The 17,008-nt window shown below is 46.1% G+C and overlaps 1 protein-coding gene across 1 annotated transcript in view; it reads left to right on the top strand.

Annotated features, from left to right (window-relative positions):
* The window catches only part of SHROOM3 (shroom family member 3), a 192,955-nt gene that overhangs the window by 162,732 nt on the left and 13,215 nt on the right, over positions 1-17,008 (top strand). Inside the window, exons 6-9 of the mRNA XM_087825918.1 lie at positions 5,907-5,980; positions 9,806-10,693; positions 11,948-12,436; positions 15,022-15,172. Of these exons, the coding sequence (XP_087682044.1) occupies positions 5,907-5,980; positions 9,806-10,693; positions 11,948-12,436; positions 15,022-15,172 (1,602 nt within the window). The remainder of the gene's footprint in view (positions 1-5,906; positions 5,981-9,805; positions 10,694-11,947; positions 12,437-15,021; positions 15,173-17,008) is intronic.

Genomic DNA, 17,008 nt, shown 5'->3' with positions numbered 1-17,008 from the left:
TTACATAGGTATCTCTGTGTATGTTTGTGTGTACGTGTAACAGACATTATACATAATTACCTCATTTTAGGAAGTCACTCACCTCTCAGGGCACGTTAGGAAAAGTGAGGGATTATCTTTTTTGTTTGCTCTTTGTTTTTTGGTTTTTTAATTCAAGAAATAGAGGCTGTCTCCGAGTTTTAAATTTTAGCTTTGCACCCCCTCTGTGTTTCCGTTGGACTTTGGCATTTACAAAATAGAAATTAATGACTTTGAAAGATTATTGAGTCCCAGGCCCTCAACTATGTGTGCTTTATATTTATTATCTCATTAATCCTCACGTAATCCCCTGCAGTAGAGTTTGTTACACATATCAAACCCATGTCTCTGACCCATCAGAGCTCTTTCTGTGCACGATCCTGGTGGGAAAGGAGAATCACAGACATTTCAGTTCTCACATAAAAGGGTTTTCTAATAAAGGCTCTAAACTGTGCAAAGATTGTGAAGAGCTTTCCAGTGGAAATTTCAGGCAGAGCTAGGACTAGAACCTGAGCACTCTGACTCCCAAGAGGCAATTAATTTCCCTAATTCTTAGCCCATCCTCAAGCTCCCCATTCCACTGCAGGTCAGTGGCCTCCCTCAGGGCTCCCTTCCTTCCCACCTAAGGGGATATTAGGAATTCCCATATATGTTAGCACAGGTGAGACCACCCCTCCGTTCCCTTTTCTCAAAAATCTGTTTTTCCTGGCAGAGAAGTCAGTCGTTCAGCAAGCATGTGTAGAGCATATTAGTATGAAAAGCACTGTATTACAGGGTTAAAGGAAAGTAAGTCTCATGCTTTTCTGGAGTTCACAACTAAGCAAGGAATGTATTCTTAAATGTAAAAACTAACACAACTGGCGAAGGCTTTGGGAGCAGTGCTACGGAAGGGAAAGTGATGAGTTCTGAGGGGACTGGGAGAGCTTCTCTTGAGGGAAATGGGATTTGAACCAGGCTGGCAAGGACAGATGCTGACCAAGGATTGGAGGTTGTGTGTGGGACGCAGTATTTAGAGGAATCAGTTTCAGACAAAGATTCAGTCATTACTGCCTGAGACGTTTGTTTACAGGACTGCTTCTGAAACATGCATACACACAGCCTTCTGAGAGAAAATGCTGCACCCTCCCAGGTATTTCCTGTTCAGGAATACTCAGAAATACTTTCTCCCCAATGTAAACTCGCACACACAAAAATCTATAGAAGCCCAGCTGGGTGTGGCTCAGCAGTTGAGCATCGACCTAGGATCCAGGAGATCGGGGTTCGATTCCCAGTCAGGGCACATGCCTGGGTTGCGGGCTCGATCCCCAGGAGGAGACGTGCAGGAGGCAGCTGATCAATGACTCTCTCATTGATGTTTCTCTCTCTCTCTCTCCCCCTCTCCCTTCCTCTCTCTGAAATCAATAAAAAAATTTTTTTAAAAAAAATCTATAGAAGCAATCCTCCATAAGACTTCAAAAGCCATTTTCCCCAGTCAGAATGAAGAGGTAATTTCCACTCCTTATCCTACCACTAAAACACTTTTACTTTTTTATTGATTTGAGAGAGAGAGAAACATTGATTTGTTGTTCTACTTATTTATTTATGTTTTCATTGGTGGTTTTTTGTATGTGCCCTGACCGGGGATCAATCCCACAACTTTGGCCTATCGGGACAATGCTCTAACTAACTGAGCTACCTGGCCAGGACACTAAAAAACTTTCAAATCCATATACATAACGTGTGATTGCAGCTAGTTTGATGGGCTCCAGTCCTGTAGTGCCTTGCAGAACAAACATTTTCTTCATTTTGCTCCTCATGTGCTAAAGGAAACAATGGTTTAGGCCAAAACTGGATCTTCCTCCCGTTTTATTACTGTTGTTGTTTCATCCACCACTAGATGGCATTATTTTCTCCTGGGGAACCAGGCGCGCATGTTACTTCGCCTTCCCCCCACAAAATATTTCTCAGACCTGGCAGACTGGGAAATAGAGCTAAAACACAGGTGGTGCAGGCTCCTCCAAACCCAGTTACATACTTTATATTATTTGAAACGCTTTTTAGAAAGGCAGCTAAACACAGAACATTACTTAGGCACCCTCTTCAATAAAGAGTACCCTCTTTAGATAGTATTTAATATGGGGAATATGATACCAGAGGAGGAAACTGTTGCAAAATGAAATACTTTATCTGTGCTGTTTTGTGCCTACAAATTCTGAAAATAGGTTACCGTCCCCCAGACTGTAATTCTGCCAAGACCGTGTTCTTGAGTTTCCTCCTTCCGTTCCCCCACCTGCAGCCAGGCCTGGCCTGCCCCGGGCGCCTGGTCCTTGGCAGTGTCTGATCCATTTTCTTCATACAGCCATCACCTACCTTATTTGTAGAACTAGTTAAAAACAAATCAAAACTAGTCTCACCACATAATTATTGTCGGTATTTAAAATATTATATTCTTTTCTTTTTTAAAAAGATCCAGGAACTTCACCATTATCCTTCAGCTTTTGTGGAGGCATTAAATAATAATTTTTCTCATCTCAGCATTAGAGAACTCTGTGAAATTAAGTGACCCCATAGAGATCATCTGCCTGAGTTAAACCCAAAATATGAAGTCTATTTCTGGTGCTGGCTCAGCCCATGGTATCCTGAACAAATGCTCCTTGCTCCTTCCAGCCAGATGCTAACAGAGCAGGATTTTACAAGCTTTGGACAGGGATTTCAGCTCCTTTTCAAAAGTTTGTGAGGACAGTTTCTGCCTCCAAAACAAGGTCAGCGTGGAAATAAATTCCTCTGCTTATGGAATTGATTATTGTTGGGCCTGAAATATAACTGCAGAAGGCTGCCACCCCGTGTACCCTGAGACCTACTCAGACGCTCAGCAGCCTGGGCCTCTCCTTTGCCAGCTGTGTCCGCTCTGAAACACACAGCCTCCCATTACCTCGCCTTTAATTCCTGTTCATTTCGAAGGTGCAATTGCAGAACAAATGGCTAGTAGTAATGGAGCTGAAGGGCACAACAAATTCTTGCTTATTTCCTACTTTTTAGAGACTTTGGAACAAACTTAACCTTTTTTAAGTAGCTGGGTCCTGCAGAAAAATATTCTAACATTTCTGCCTTCGAGACGGAAATTTACACCTCTTCATTGCATAGATCTAAAATGTAGCAGAGGCTATAAAAATAAACCTGTGAAGAAATAAGATTCCTAGTGGGGAAATTTATTTTCCAGATGCTGAGTTAGAGGCTTCTCTGGTTCTCACTGGATTTTCAGAGACCTTTGTTTCTGATATGTAACACATTCACCATGGGATGGCACGCCAAACATTTAATTGCTGAGGAAATGGCTCAATGCGTGCGTGGAACCTTAGTGTTGGATTCTGGAGAATGCAGCTTGTAAATCATTTTTAAAAGCACCTCTCAACAAGAACCCATTCAAGCTTGTGGATAAATAACAGAATCAACTTTCCACAAAATGTAAAATTACAAATCGCTACTAATAATCAAATGTGTACTGTGTGCCAGTCATTGTACTAAGTGTTTTTTATAAGCACGAAATTCTTATATCTATGCAAAGAGTTAGATACAGTTGTTATCTCTGTATTACAGATAAGGGAAATGATGCCCAGAAAGGGTAAGAAATTTGCCCAAGGTAGTGGGAACAAGGCTTTGACCCCACACTCTCTGACTCCAGTCTTCAAGTTACTACAGTGCTGCCTCCTTGAATAAAAAAGGCTGGGGGACAAGTAGGGAAGTGAGAGTTAAACATCTTCTATGTAAAACTTCAGCCAATGAATTGATTTCATTGTAACATTTATTCGTCAGTGTTATCTACCTTTTTAATAACATTTTAAGATTTTTCAAATGGATTTTGAATTCATTTTAGCAGACACTTGGAACTGACATTCCAAAGTAGATGAACAGGGTTGTCTTCATGTTTCACTGGTCACGGCGATATTAGGATTTCTAGCTCAGAGCCCAAAGCAAGAGCGAGGATTGGGATTCAACAGGCTTTGGGTCTACAGTTTTAAGTATGCTGTGCCTCATAAAGAATAAAAACCAGTAAGTCCGTCATCAGAAGTCGGAGATAATTAACAAAAACAAACCGACATTTAATAAGTATCTTTGGTATAACTCTACCTGGTATTCCTCCCATAGCTTTTTTTCTAAACTGCCCTGTAAGTACAGGGCCCTGCAGAAACTGATGTACTTCTTACCAGGCTATAGAAAATCAGCTCTTCTTTGCCTAAGCAAAGCAAGTAAGTGCAGCAGAAATGTACCTCCTCTGGCTTTCACGAGGTTGGGAAGGCATTTCCTTCTGCCCACATGGTATTTTGATAGGCAGGCATCTTTAGAGAGTTCTCACAAGAGACCATTACTGGGTCTAACTCCCTTTATTTTACACACACTCACATAAATGTCAACTGAAGCTCATACTGTAATTCAAAGGAAATAACAAAATGGGAAACTATATTTAAAAGTGACACCGGGTTAGGAGCTTAAAGGGGACCGAGAGGCTTTCCCAATTAATTATTGGCAAAGCTGCACATTCACGTCAACGGGGGAAGGGGGGGGTGCAACGGGGAAGGACTTTAAAAGGACCGTAAGGTTTCCTGGAGAGCAGGAATTCCCATTCCCTGTAGTGGTCACTGAGCAAATCAGAGGCGTCCAGAATTCCTTTCTCTCAGAGCATTGGTGTCTGACTGCATCCACTCAGCTTCCACCCGGCTTGCTCAAATTCCAAAGAAAGGTCCTGTGTTTTGAGGAGATCATGGTTTGAATCCTGGCTCCTCTGCCTACTGAACTGGGTGGGTGGGTAAAATACTTAACCTTTCTGAGCTGCAATTACCTCTCTTCTCCCCATTGCTATAGATTAAATTACAGGAGAAACGTCCTGCCTAAGGCAACTCCAGGCTCATAAATTGAGGACTGTGAGGGATTTAGCAGAGTGTCGGGCACACAGTAAATGCCCAGTAAGGGATAGCTGCAGTTACTAACAATATTCAGGTGTTTGTTTTTTCTTTGTGCCTACTGCCTTTGGCTTTTTACTACTTATTAGTACCTGTGCCACTGGCTGGGGGAGGAAAAGGGGGTGGAAAGCAATTAGATATTTGGACAGATTAAGTGATTAAATAATTGCTGAAACTTAGAGATAATGTATAGACTTAATTTTTGTTTTCTACCTTTCTCCTACTATCATAAATAATTGAGAGTTAAGTGTTTTATCATCAATAGCAACATTGTCTTCATCCAGGACTTATTTACATGGGTCAAACCTTACACTATCAAAAACTGACCTAGGACCCTTTCAGGAAACCAATAATACCCTTATTAAAAGCAAAAGGAAACAAGTAATGACCGCCTGACAAGGCCCAGAGATATTGATGTTACACATGGGTGAAACCCTTTCCCCGGCGAGAACATATTTCAACCTGATTACACGTCAGATTCAGATCCTCTGGAATTACAGCTCAAAGCATCGGAGATTTTTGCTAAATTCCATGCACTATCCTGTCAACTCCTGTATTTCCCTGCTGCTATTTCAAAAGGTTGGCCCTTTGAATCAGTTTTCTTCATCATATTTCAAGGAGAGCGGCCGTTTTGAACCTCGGAGATAATTATCAGACTTCTCTCGCTTAGAAAATGCCCTTGTTAGGAGAGGCACCTGGTGAGACAGACTGAGGTTGGAATCCGAGCCCTGACCCTGTGACCTTGGGGAGGTGAGACCTTGGGCCGCCTTCCTCCGCTGCGCAGGGGATTCACAGTGCTTCCTGGGGCTCTGAGGGTGACCTGGGGCAGTAAGGAGAGCGCCCCCTGGTGCCTGAGGATAGTAGGCCTCCAATAGCTCGCCTAGCCCCTTCCTGCCCCCGCCCCCTCGGTAAGTGCGTCGGTAATAATGCTGCGCCTTTCTTGTGTTCCAGGATGTGCTTCTGGGGGGGAACAATGGCTCTGGTCTTGTGAAGGATCCATGTTGCTTGGCTGGCCCCGGGTCCAGGTATGTTTGTGTATGTTTGAAGCCCTCTGCCTTATGGATGCTGCTGGAGCTCAATGTTTCTGTGCCTCCGAACAAGAAACTGGAATGTGATATTACGCTGTTTCACTGCGTCCTGCGCTGCCTTCCCCACCTGTCTAGGCCGTGGGGAGCTTTTTTATTTATAGATGACTTTCTCTGAGAATGACACTTATTCAGAACAGGCTTTGAATGTGTGCTGGTAGGGCGCTGTTTGACTTCTGCTAAGTTTAGCGTGAGAATCGTCCCCGGGTCTGCTCTCCTCTTGCTCACCCTGTGCTCTCACACTCGGGGCCTCTCGTGCGGCTGATCTCGGCCAGTTCTGTGCGCAGAGGGGTGGCCTGGTGACTGAGGTGCTCGGAGAGCAGTGAGCAAACTCATAGGACGCACCCGAAGTAAAAAATAAAGCTCCCAAACCATACTTTCTAGGCACTGAGGGAGGGAAAATAACAGGAAAGTCATTTAAAAAATCATCACAATCATTTTTCCTAGCTAGAAAAATATAATGGACAATTTTTTAGAATTTAAATCGTTGAACTAGTTACATGGACTGAGTAAGTAGAAAATTCCAAAGAGGGTTTTCCCTGAACCACATGCGTGTGTGTAGTTTTCACGCAGCGTCATGGGGCTAGCTGCTATAGTCTGTTTACTAATAGTGATGCATTTAAGCCCCCACTACTACCTTCCATGTTTTCAAGCCAGCTCCCTAAATTTTCTTACATTTCATTCGGTCATTGTTTCCCCCTTTTCCTCACCTTCTCAGTAATTTAACCTCATGCTATCCCTTAGGAGCAGCCGGCGTGGGCAGGAAGGGGGTGTTCCATTACCTCCTTCGCCGCCCAGAGCAGCCTTCCACAGCCGCATGCTCTTGCTCCTGTAGCGGGGCCTGAAGTGAAGAAAGTATTCAGGGTGAGGCTGAGGACTTTGGTTAGTTTGGGTGCATTAATAAAAGCTAGAGACAAAGGAAAACTAACAGTGAACTAGAGCCCTGGCAGAAGACACCTGGTCTGAAGTTGAAGGTGAGGGTTAACTCAACCACAAAAAGCAAATAGCTCACCCAGCTGGTGTGGCTCAGTGGTTGAGCGATGACCCCATGCACCAAGCGGTCGCCAGTTCAATTCCTGGTCAGGGCACATGCCTGGGTTGCAGGCTAGATCCCCAGGAAGGGCCCTGCAGGAGGCAGCCAACTGATGTTTCTTTCTCATCGATGTTTCTCTCTCTCCCTCTCCTTCTCTCTTCCTCTCTCTCTATAATCAATTAAAAAATGTATTTAAAAAGCCAAATAGCTCAATCACTAAATGGACTTGAATAGACATTTCTCCAAAGATGATAGTTAGATGGCCAATAGCCATATAAAAAGATGTTCCACATCACTAATCAGGGAAATACAAATCAAAACCCCAATAAGATACCACCTCACACCCATTAGGCTCATTAAGATAAATACTTTTTTTTTTTAAATAAATAAAAGAACAAGTGTTGGTGAGGATGTGGAGAAATTGGAACACTTATGTACTGTTGGGATTGCAAAATGCTGCAACTGCTATGAAAAACAGTATGGAGACACCTCAAAAAATTAAAAATAGATCTACCATATGACCCAGCAATCCCACTTCTGAATATCCCAAAGAATTGAAAGCAGTGTCTTGAAGAGGTATTTTCATACCCATATTTATAGCAGCATTATTCACAATGACAAAGAAGTGGAAGTAACAGCTAAACAAAATGTGCTCTCTACATACAGTGGAATATTATTCAGCCTTAAAAAAAAGGAGGGAAATGCTGACACATGCTGCAACATGGATGAATGTTGAGGATATTATGCTAAATGAAATAACCCCATCACAAAAAGACATACTCTATGATTCCACTTATATGAGGTATCTAAAAAAGTCAAATTTATAGAAACAAAGTAGAAAGATAGTCGATGGGGCTGGGGGACGGGGGAAAGAAGAGTTATCACTTAATAGGTACAGAATTTCAGGTTTGCAAGATGAAAAAGTTCTGTTTCACAATGACATAAATATACTTAACAGTACTGAACTGAACACTTTAAAATGGTTAAACTAGTAAATTTTATGTTATGTGTTTTTTACCACATAAAAAGAATGCTTTGGAGGGAAAAAATGAGACTAATTGTTCTCAAACTCCATTCTTATATATCAGGATTCCTGGACACATACCAATAGATGCTTGCCTCTCACTCTATTATCAAAGAGACTCAAACAAAATCTTTTTTATCCTACTCTTAGTTCTTGAAAAAGTACAAAACAATCACCAAGGAGAAGTATTCTCAACCAAGCTAAGCAAGCATTTAACTCAAATATTACCTTTAAGCATGCACAGTGTAAGTATGGTTCCTGTAAACTAAGGAGATTAAACAAACTAAATACATTGCACCAAGGTTTACTGGGCTGGATCTTAAAAAATAAGTGCTGTACTTTTATTGTAAGCTTTAGCGATGTCTTCCCTAAAAAGCCTCAAGATACAGAGTAAGGAAAATGAAGGCACCCTAATTAGTCATTAGAACATCAGATTCCAGTTTACTTCATGTCCTATAGGAGAGATGCTAAGTTTAAAAAGAGTTTATACTGTAAATTTTAAAGAGTAGTTGGTTAGAAGAGACATTGTTCAACAGAATTTAATAAGAGGGTCCTTTGTGCCAGGGATGCCATAATGAATGAGACATGGCAATACAGAGCACCCCCAGTGGACCTCCTGCCTCTGGGCTTCTATACCCATTGGGGACCCCAACAAGAAGTCCTGAGTAGCCAATTCTAGATATTGAGAGCATCCTGGTAAAAACAAACAAAAACACCTCCAAATGAAAAGGATCTGCGATGGAAGGCGAGAGGTTGCATCGGGGGGTGGGCCCCACATTCAACTATCTGCATTTATAATGAAAAATAGCAGCCCGAGCAGAGCTAACCTGGTCCTTGCCGTCCTTTCCTTCATTGGGATGCATTCCCCCTGCCTGCAGGCACTCGGACAGTGTCACGACAGGCCAGTGCTGGCCTCTGACTCGGGGCTGAGCCGTGCTCCCCGAGGACTTGGATCTGCCCCGTGAAGAGCGCCATCTGCTCTCCAGACTCCCTGGCGTACTAGCCAGGAGTTTACAAATGATGGTGGCTTGCCGGAGACGTCTTTCCTGCTCACATCAGCTCTTGGCTGGCCGGCAGGCAGGCAGCACTGCCGACTCCTTTTTTTTTGTCCTGTTCTGGGGACGTTTGTTTAAATCACCGTGCTCCCTATTTATTCATTATAGTCAATCTCTTTCTCCAGAGGTAACTGCTTATTAGCTCCTTAGGCGAGACTCTCCCCCTCCGTCTTACATTCCGCTTTAAATAATGAAATCATTAGGAGACTAAGAGAAATTGTAAATAAAACCTTCAAATTCAGCAGCCTGAGCAGATGCTTTCCAAACAGACCTCCCCTGAGGATGGCACTGGGAGGCAGGGAGGCAGCAGTCACTTTCCCCAGGGTCAGGGACTGGTTCCAGAGAGTCCTGAAAGCAACTAAGGAGATGTACCTACTCATTTCTTTTATAACCTGAAGCCTATCCTCAGAAGCCACCTTATGTGGGAGGTGGGGGCAGTGAGAGGCTAATAAAAGCAGATGCCATGTGACATTTTCTTGTAGGAGGTCATGCCTGGCATTTCATTTGAACTCTGTCCTTTGCATGAGCAGCTGGCGGGAGAGGGAGAGTGGGCAGCTTCCCTTCCCGTGCTTTGCCCGTGTCGGCAGCGAACCTCGGGCTCCGTGCTCGCCCGTCTTCAGAGCCTGCGTGCTTGTGCTTGTGTCCTGCTCCAGGTCGCTCAGTTGTCCAGAGAGAGGCGGAGAAGAGATGGCAGTGCTCAGTCAGCATCCCAGCCCCCGATGGGGTGGTTCAGGCTGCAAAGCAGTTGGCGCCCCAGTTCCCAGCGAATGCCCCGCACAGCTGGACCATCAGAGGCCGGCCAGCAGAATGCCCTGCCCCAGGCCGCTGCCCGCAGCAACGCAGGCGCCCCTCACAGACGCCAGGGCTGTGCCGCCCGCCCCGCTCACCTCAGCCCTGCCGTCCCCTGTTCCCCCCAGCCACTGTTCACAGGCTGCCAGTGACCAGTCGACCGGGCGGGATGGTCAGACGGGGCAGCAGCCTCTTCTGCCCTACACCCCAGCAGTGACTCTCAGGAGCGACGGCCACAGCCTGGCCCGGGCCCCCAGCCCTAGAGGCCCCGAGCCCCGCGGCCCCGAGCTCGGGGCGGAGGAGGGCAGGAGGAAGCGGCCGCCCCCGCCTCGCGTGAAGTGGGCCCAGGTCATCAGGGAGGACAGCCTCCCCGAGGAAGCTTCCTCGCCTGAGTTTGCAAACCTGAAGCACTATCAAAACCAGCAGAACCTTCCAAGTTCAAGCAGCACTTCTGACCCAGACACACCCCTTTGGGTCCCAGGCACCCCGGGGAGGACCTCCCTCCGAATATCAGAGTCGGTCCTGCAGGCCTCCCCACCGCCGCGGGAGGACTACGAAGACGAAGTGTTTGTGAAGGACTCGCGCCCCAGAGCCACTTCCAGCCCCGCATTCGAAGCTCTTCCCCCTCCCCCTCCCCCTCCCCCGATCCAGGAACCCCTGGTGAATAACTGGGAGGACTTCCCTCCACCTCCTCCCCAAGCTCTGTGTGAGGCACAGCTGGACAGCGAGGATTACAAGGAGCCCCATGCGAGGTGAGTGGGCAGATCGGGGCGAGTGGGCAGGTCGGGGCGAGTGGGCAGGTCGGGGCGAGTGGGCAGATCGGGGTAGTGGGCAGATCGGGGTGAGTGGGCAGATCGGGGTAGTGGGCAGTTCGGGGTGAGTGGGGAGATTGGTAGGGCAGGCCCTTAGCTGAGGAGAAGAGGGTTTCCCTCGCTATTAGGAGGTTTTCACGCTCTGCGCTTCCCAGACCCGCTGCTGGCCACCGGCGAGCCCTGGTGTGGAGGGGTTTTACACAAGCTCAGCGCATGAAATCGGCAGATTGATCTGTTCGTTTGCCTTGGTTGTTACACTGGTGGTCACTGGGCAGCAAGCAGTGAGCGTGGTGAAAATGAGAGCCAGCACCCAGAGGCATCGTTCACCTCTGTGGACATGGCAAGTTCAAAGGGCCCCCATAAATAGCATCCCCCCTTCCTGCCCACGTTCTGAATCAGTTAAGGAATGAGAGAAGAGAGAAAAGAAGACAAAAATGTCCCTTGTATTACTGATAGAGCTGATGCTGGAGAATGTGGCATCCATCTGAGTGGTAAGCCGGCCTCCTGATACTGAGCCCCAAATTAAATAGTTACCTGCCTGTTCACAGGCCATGCTAGACATCCACACATACATGTATGTGTTTCATATACATACGGGGAGAGAGAGAACGCAGGAGCACCCCAGAGGCAGCCTTACTTAGAAGAGCTGGACTGTGAATGGGCTGTGGTCAGCTGCTCTACCCGAAGGCGCAGGAAGGAATGAAGAGTAGGGTAAAGCTCGGCAGTGCTCACAGAAAACCTGTTCTCGGAAGCCAGCGGAATGGGGAAGAAGCGTTTCCCGACAGACAAGTGATCTTTCACTACAGCCCCCAAAAAACCACATAGCCTGCTCTCGCCTTTGTGGTAACTCCCTGTAAATCCCAGAGGGATACCACCACCCTGTTCACCTGGACCCTTCAGAAAGCTCAGGAATCTGAGAGCAGCAGTCACCAAAATTGAATTCCTACACAATTCGTTCCCCTTACAAAGTCACACAGTCTCCGTGTGAGCAACCAGTGGGCTCAGCTGAAGGCCCTGTAGGGTGCTGCAGTTCTGGAGGACTGACTATCTCAGAAGTGTGACTACCTCGCCCCACTCCTGATGTGGGGCGCCACAGCCCGTGGTGAAAGCTTCTCCCTCCGTCTTCCTTCACCCTCTCATCTTCACCCTTCTAGTGACTCTTTTCTTACCACTCTCTTTTTTAAATCTCCCCAGTAGCTCCAGCAAACCTTCCAACAGGACAGTTGCCAAGGAAAGGCCCATGCCTGGTGCAGCCCATTTGGTTGGTCATCAGATACTAGCTTCCAGACCCCAAACTTCTATCAAAGGATCAGAGGCCAACGAGACCATCCCACCCTCCGCCACGGGTGCTCGAGGCTGGCCGCCAGGCCCAGGACAGCCACCTCCTGTTCCCACCCAAGGTCTCATCCATGACCCACTCAGTGGGACTTGGGGTTTAGAAAACAATGTCAGCTCTGGCCCTCAGAAGACATCAGAAGACATCAGAACGGAGGCTCTAGCCAAGGAAATTGTCCATCAAGACAAATCTCTGGCAGACATTTTGGACCCAGACTCCAGGATGAAGACAACCATGGACCTGATGGAAGGTTTGTTTCCTCGCGACGTTAACTTGCTGCAGGAAAACGGCATAAAGAGGAAGTCCATGCAGGGAACCGTCACCTGCCCAGGATATGAAGGCAAGAGGTAGGTCCTGATGATGTAAGTCCCCAAACAGACTTACAAATGAACTCCATCCACGGGCGATAAGTCTGGGACTACGTACCTGATCTTCTCTTGCTTCCAAATCCTGACCCAAGCATGACATTCCCTGGCAGCCTTAGGGGGAGGCTCTGAGGAGTAGGAAGTGGGACAGACTCACCTTTAGTTACCAGGCACTTGCCCAACAACGAAAATGATAATAGTAATAATAACAGTGGCTGTTAATACCTATTGTTCATATTCTTTGTGTCAAACGTATTAATTTCTTTATATGAACATTATCTTGTTTAATATTCACAAGAACCTTCTGAGATAGCTACCAAGTCTATCTCCATTTTACAAGGGAGGAAACTGAAGTACAGAGAAATTAAGACCATGCCCAACTGCAGTCATAGGACACGTGAGGGATGGTATCTGTGTGTGAGCTCGGCCCTGTGGTCGTGCCTGCTTCCTTAAGGATTATGCAGCGCCCCGACTCAGCAAACACGCGACCTCCCATTCTCCACCAGGGGCCTTTCAGAGAGCCCCCCAGGGTCAGTGCTGAGAGGAGCACGTGGAAGCTGTGAGCACGACACAGCCTCCCCAGCACAGAGCTGAACTGGCCTTTGTGAAAAGGGTGAGAGCCTAGAGACACAGATTTATTTACTACACTGACATTCGCCCTTGAAGAGTCAGGGTGAATGTTTGCTTGTATTCTGAGAATGGAGAAAGGTCTGAATGGGGCACACTCTTACGGTTTTGTTCAGCCTGTGAGCCTCTGCCTCTCAAGCTCTCTGAGCCGCACGTTTACGGCCCTGAAACGTGTCCCATGGCCCAGCCACAGGGTTGAAAGGACTGTGAGCGATCTATTTTTCATTCTTTTGATTACTCCTGGGTTGTTGCAATATCTTGCATGTTTAACTTCCCCAAAGTACTACTATGGGAAAGATTTAGAATGGTTTTATTTTCTTTTAAATTTCCATTGAAAACTGAACTGACAGATTGGAACTCCACAGTTAGTGCTTCCAGACAAAATAAAAACAGAGGGCATTTCTTCTAAACTTGGACATGCATTTTAGAGATTTCCAAATGATCCTAACTAAATTACATACTAACAAGAATGCCGTGTTTTGATTGGAAGGAAGGGGGAGCAAAAAGCTACGTAGTACTTACAAGCTCTTTGATATGTTATCAGAGGCTTTCCTAATAAGGCCTGAACAGTCACCTTGCCCAACCCCTTCCTTTTCAGACTTGGCAGAGAGTAATTGAGATAAAGTTGATTTATCCAGGGTCAGTGTTTAGCAGACATTTACTGAGCACCTACAATATGCAAGGCAGTTCAATGGGTACCAGGATGGGCACAAAGATGAGTTTCTGTGGGTTTGCCAGTTCACCAATGAATGGTTGTGGTAGGTCAGAGCGAGGGGCTTCCATTCCCTTCATTCTGTTCTCTGACCACTTGCTGCAGACAGATCAGTGTAATTATGTTCTCAGTTTAGAAGTGAAATGGTCACGTAGCTGTTGCAGAAGGAATTTCACAGGATGGGTGCCACCTTCTGGTGGAAATGAGCGTTGTTCTGTTGTGCGTGAAACTGCAAATACCTATTGTGAGGGTTAGTTGTCAAGTGCATGAGAAGCCCCTTTGTAATGTAATGAACATATCTGAGGGTGGGGGAAACATATCAAAAAAACCTTTTACCTATTTTTTTAATTAACTGGATTAAATGTAATTATATTTCTTAGAGGAACAGTCCCGTCAAGGAGGAAACTAGTAAAAAAGACGTTTGTGATTTATTTTATTCCACAGTAAAATGACAGTCTAAATGATACATGATGTCACAGGGTTGAATAGTTGAAATACCTCTCCAAGACAAACTAACCTACTTCCATAGAGTCATTTATTCAGTGGGGAGTCTGAAAGGCAGCTTAAGTATAGTAAAACAGAGAACGCTAAATACCAGGTGTCTCAACTCCTGATTTGTTCCCCAGCCTTGAAAACGCCTGCTGTGTAATCAGTGAGTAGATTCCCCCTCTTCTATTCATTGACCAGCAAGCTCCAGGTTTCCCAGGCTTACGTAGGATGTCAGGCTTAGTGAGGAGGAAAATCGACAAACACCCAAACAGTTATAGTCTGCTTCAGAACGATAATGGTAACCCTGGAAGAGCAGGAAATAACCTAATCTGATATTTGTGCAACAGCTTTCAAATACTTTCACATTGATTGAGTCCTGGCTCCCCATCGCCTTCCTGTGAAACAGGGAGTCAGTATCACTCTTACATTTATCACAAAAGGAGAAACATGCAGAGAGGTTAAATGACTTGCCCAGAGTCATCTGGCAAGTCCACAGGCCTGATTCCTGCGTCTCCCCTCCCCAATACTACCACCGGTGGTTTTCACCCCAAGTTTGCCTGGATTCGGGAGCCCGACACATAGTTATCACTCATTAGTAAGTATCTATTAGTTAGTTCATCCTGATTTCTGGGAAGTAATTGAATAGAATTTTTTACACATTTCTGAATGGAGAGACATGGTGAAATGAAGCTTCTGGTGTGTGCTGTGTGTGGCTCTATTCTTTTTCTTTATGACCCAGGAGTGGAGATAAGGAAGCGGTGGGCATGCTGGTCAACTGCCCTGCCTACTACAGTGTGTCGGCTCCCAAAGCGGAGCTTCTGAACAAAATCAAGGATATGCCAGAAGAGATGAATGAAGAAGAGGAGCCGGCGGATGTCAACGAGAAGAAGGTAAAGAACTGGGACCTGTTCTGCTCTCCCCAGTAAGATGGCCAAGGTCCTAGCAGGGATACCGGCCTCATACGGTGAGGGCAAGGGGCCTGTCACATCGCCAACCTCGCCGAACCGCAGTCTCATCGCTGGGACTAGAGCCCAACCCAGGGACCCCAGGGTTGTTCTCAGAGCTGCCCAGAATGGCCTGGGTAATTTTCATTCACGTTTCATGCTCAAAAGGAAAATTAGAAAATCTAGGAACTTTAAGGAAAGAGAGACCGATTGTCAAAAGACACTTCAGAAAAGGTAATGTTAACCTGTAAATCCCCAGCTCTCTTTGCAATACCCCAGTGAACAGCTTGAAAGTACAGCACTGGAATTTAGGTGTTAGTATTTCATACTCTTACAGGAATTTTCATTGCAAAGCATTTTTAAAGTGACCGTGCTGCTGCTGTCTTCCCAAAAGCCCTGGAGATCTAAGCTCGCCTGTGCCTGCAGGGAAGAAAGGTCTTGCCACTCCACTTTCCCTCCTGCCCCGGAGGGGCTGCCAGTTGCTGTGCGTACAGCCCCCAGAAAGCTCAGGCCTGTGTGCTGAAAAAGACTGTTGGTTAAGGCTTGCCTCTTGCTGACGCTGGAATATAAGTGGTTCTCAGTGGCACCAATTCTAGGGGAAACTTTCTCATGTGATTCTGTTTCATTTACTCTGGAATATGTGTCCTAAGCCCTCTTGTTTGTGTATTGGAATGAGACCACAGGATATGGACCTGGGAGCAGGAAGCCTTGGGGACTTAGAAGCACCTCCGTCAGTGGAATTCTCCCTCCTGCTCCAGCCCCATGGGCTCGCATCACCATGGCTGACTTGCTGACGCAGCTACTGGAGTAACACATGATCTCCAGCCCAAGGTTGTCCCACTTAAACACCTGCTTCATAGCGCCCCGCCCGCATGCCCCCACCTCGGGGGGCTGAGTGCCCAGTGAGTGGGTCCTCTTGAGGGGAAAGCCACCTTGCTCTGGTCTGTCTATATTTATCCCAAAGAGGGAGCTATAGAAGCTATTACAGGTACCAAGCTCCCATGACCTCTGTAACTGAACATTTCAGTTTTTCTGGTGGTTTTTTCCATGTAGACATACCCTGGCTTACAGTAGCAGTGTGGCAGATTACTCGTTGGTTTTCCTCCCCACCTCAGTTTGATTTTGGGGCCTCTCTTTCGTCACTGTATTATCACCCGCTCATTCTGACGATTAGGTGGCACAGAGTATTTCTAGACTGAGAACATGATGGAAGAGAGGATTAATCCTCACGGGAAATAGTATGAGGTACCGTTTATCAAGCACTTCCTATATTCTAGGTGTGGGCTATGTTTCTTGGTGTTTCTTTCCACATAGTGCTGTATTATCTTTATTTTCATGAAACTGCTGACACCTGTCCTGGAGCATTTTATACTGAAGTAATCAGAGTGAGTCAGGACAAGAGGAGATGGTGCTGTTGAAGACGAAGGGGACACCATGGGAAAAGACCTGGAGGTGTGGAAAAACAGAGGGAGTGTGTATCTGTGTGTTGAAGAAAGGTAGTTTGATATTTGGGGGTGTAAGACAAAGTGATTAAATTAGAAATGACCAAATTTAGAAAATAAAGGAGGGCCACATATAGCAGGAGACAAGGCTGGAAGGATCCAGAGGCCAGAAGTTCATGGAGTTCACAAGGGGCTAGGGTTTGGATTTCTGCCTGTGGCAATGGAGAAACCTTTGAGATTTTCTTGTTTTAATGAGGTCCAAGTTTATGAATGTGTAATAGAATTTTTATTAGTGTCACTTACATTTGCTTACCTGACTTGGAAAGAGAAAATCCGTGAG

This window comes from Miniopterus natalensis, chromosome 1 (assembly GCF_054644295.1).
Source record: "Miniopterus natalensis isolate mMinNat1 chromosome 1, mMinNat1.hap1, whole genome shotgun sequence".
In the NCBI taxonomy this organism is placed as follows: Eukaryota; Metazoa; Chordata; class Mammalia; order Chiroptera; family Miniopteridae; genus Miniopterus; species Miniopterus natalensis.
Note: the sequence above shows the minus strand (reverse complement) of the source record. Positions and strands in the feature narration are given on the sequence as shown.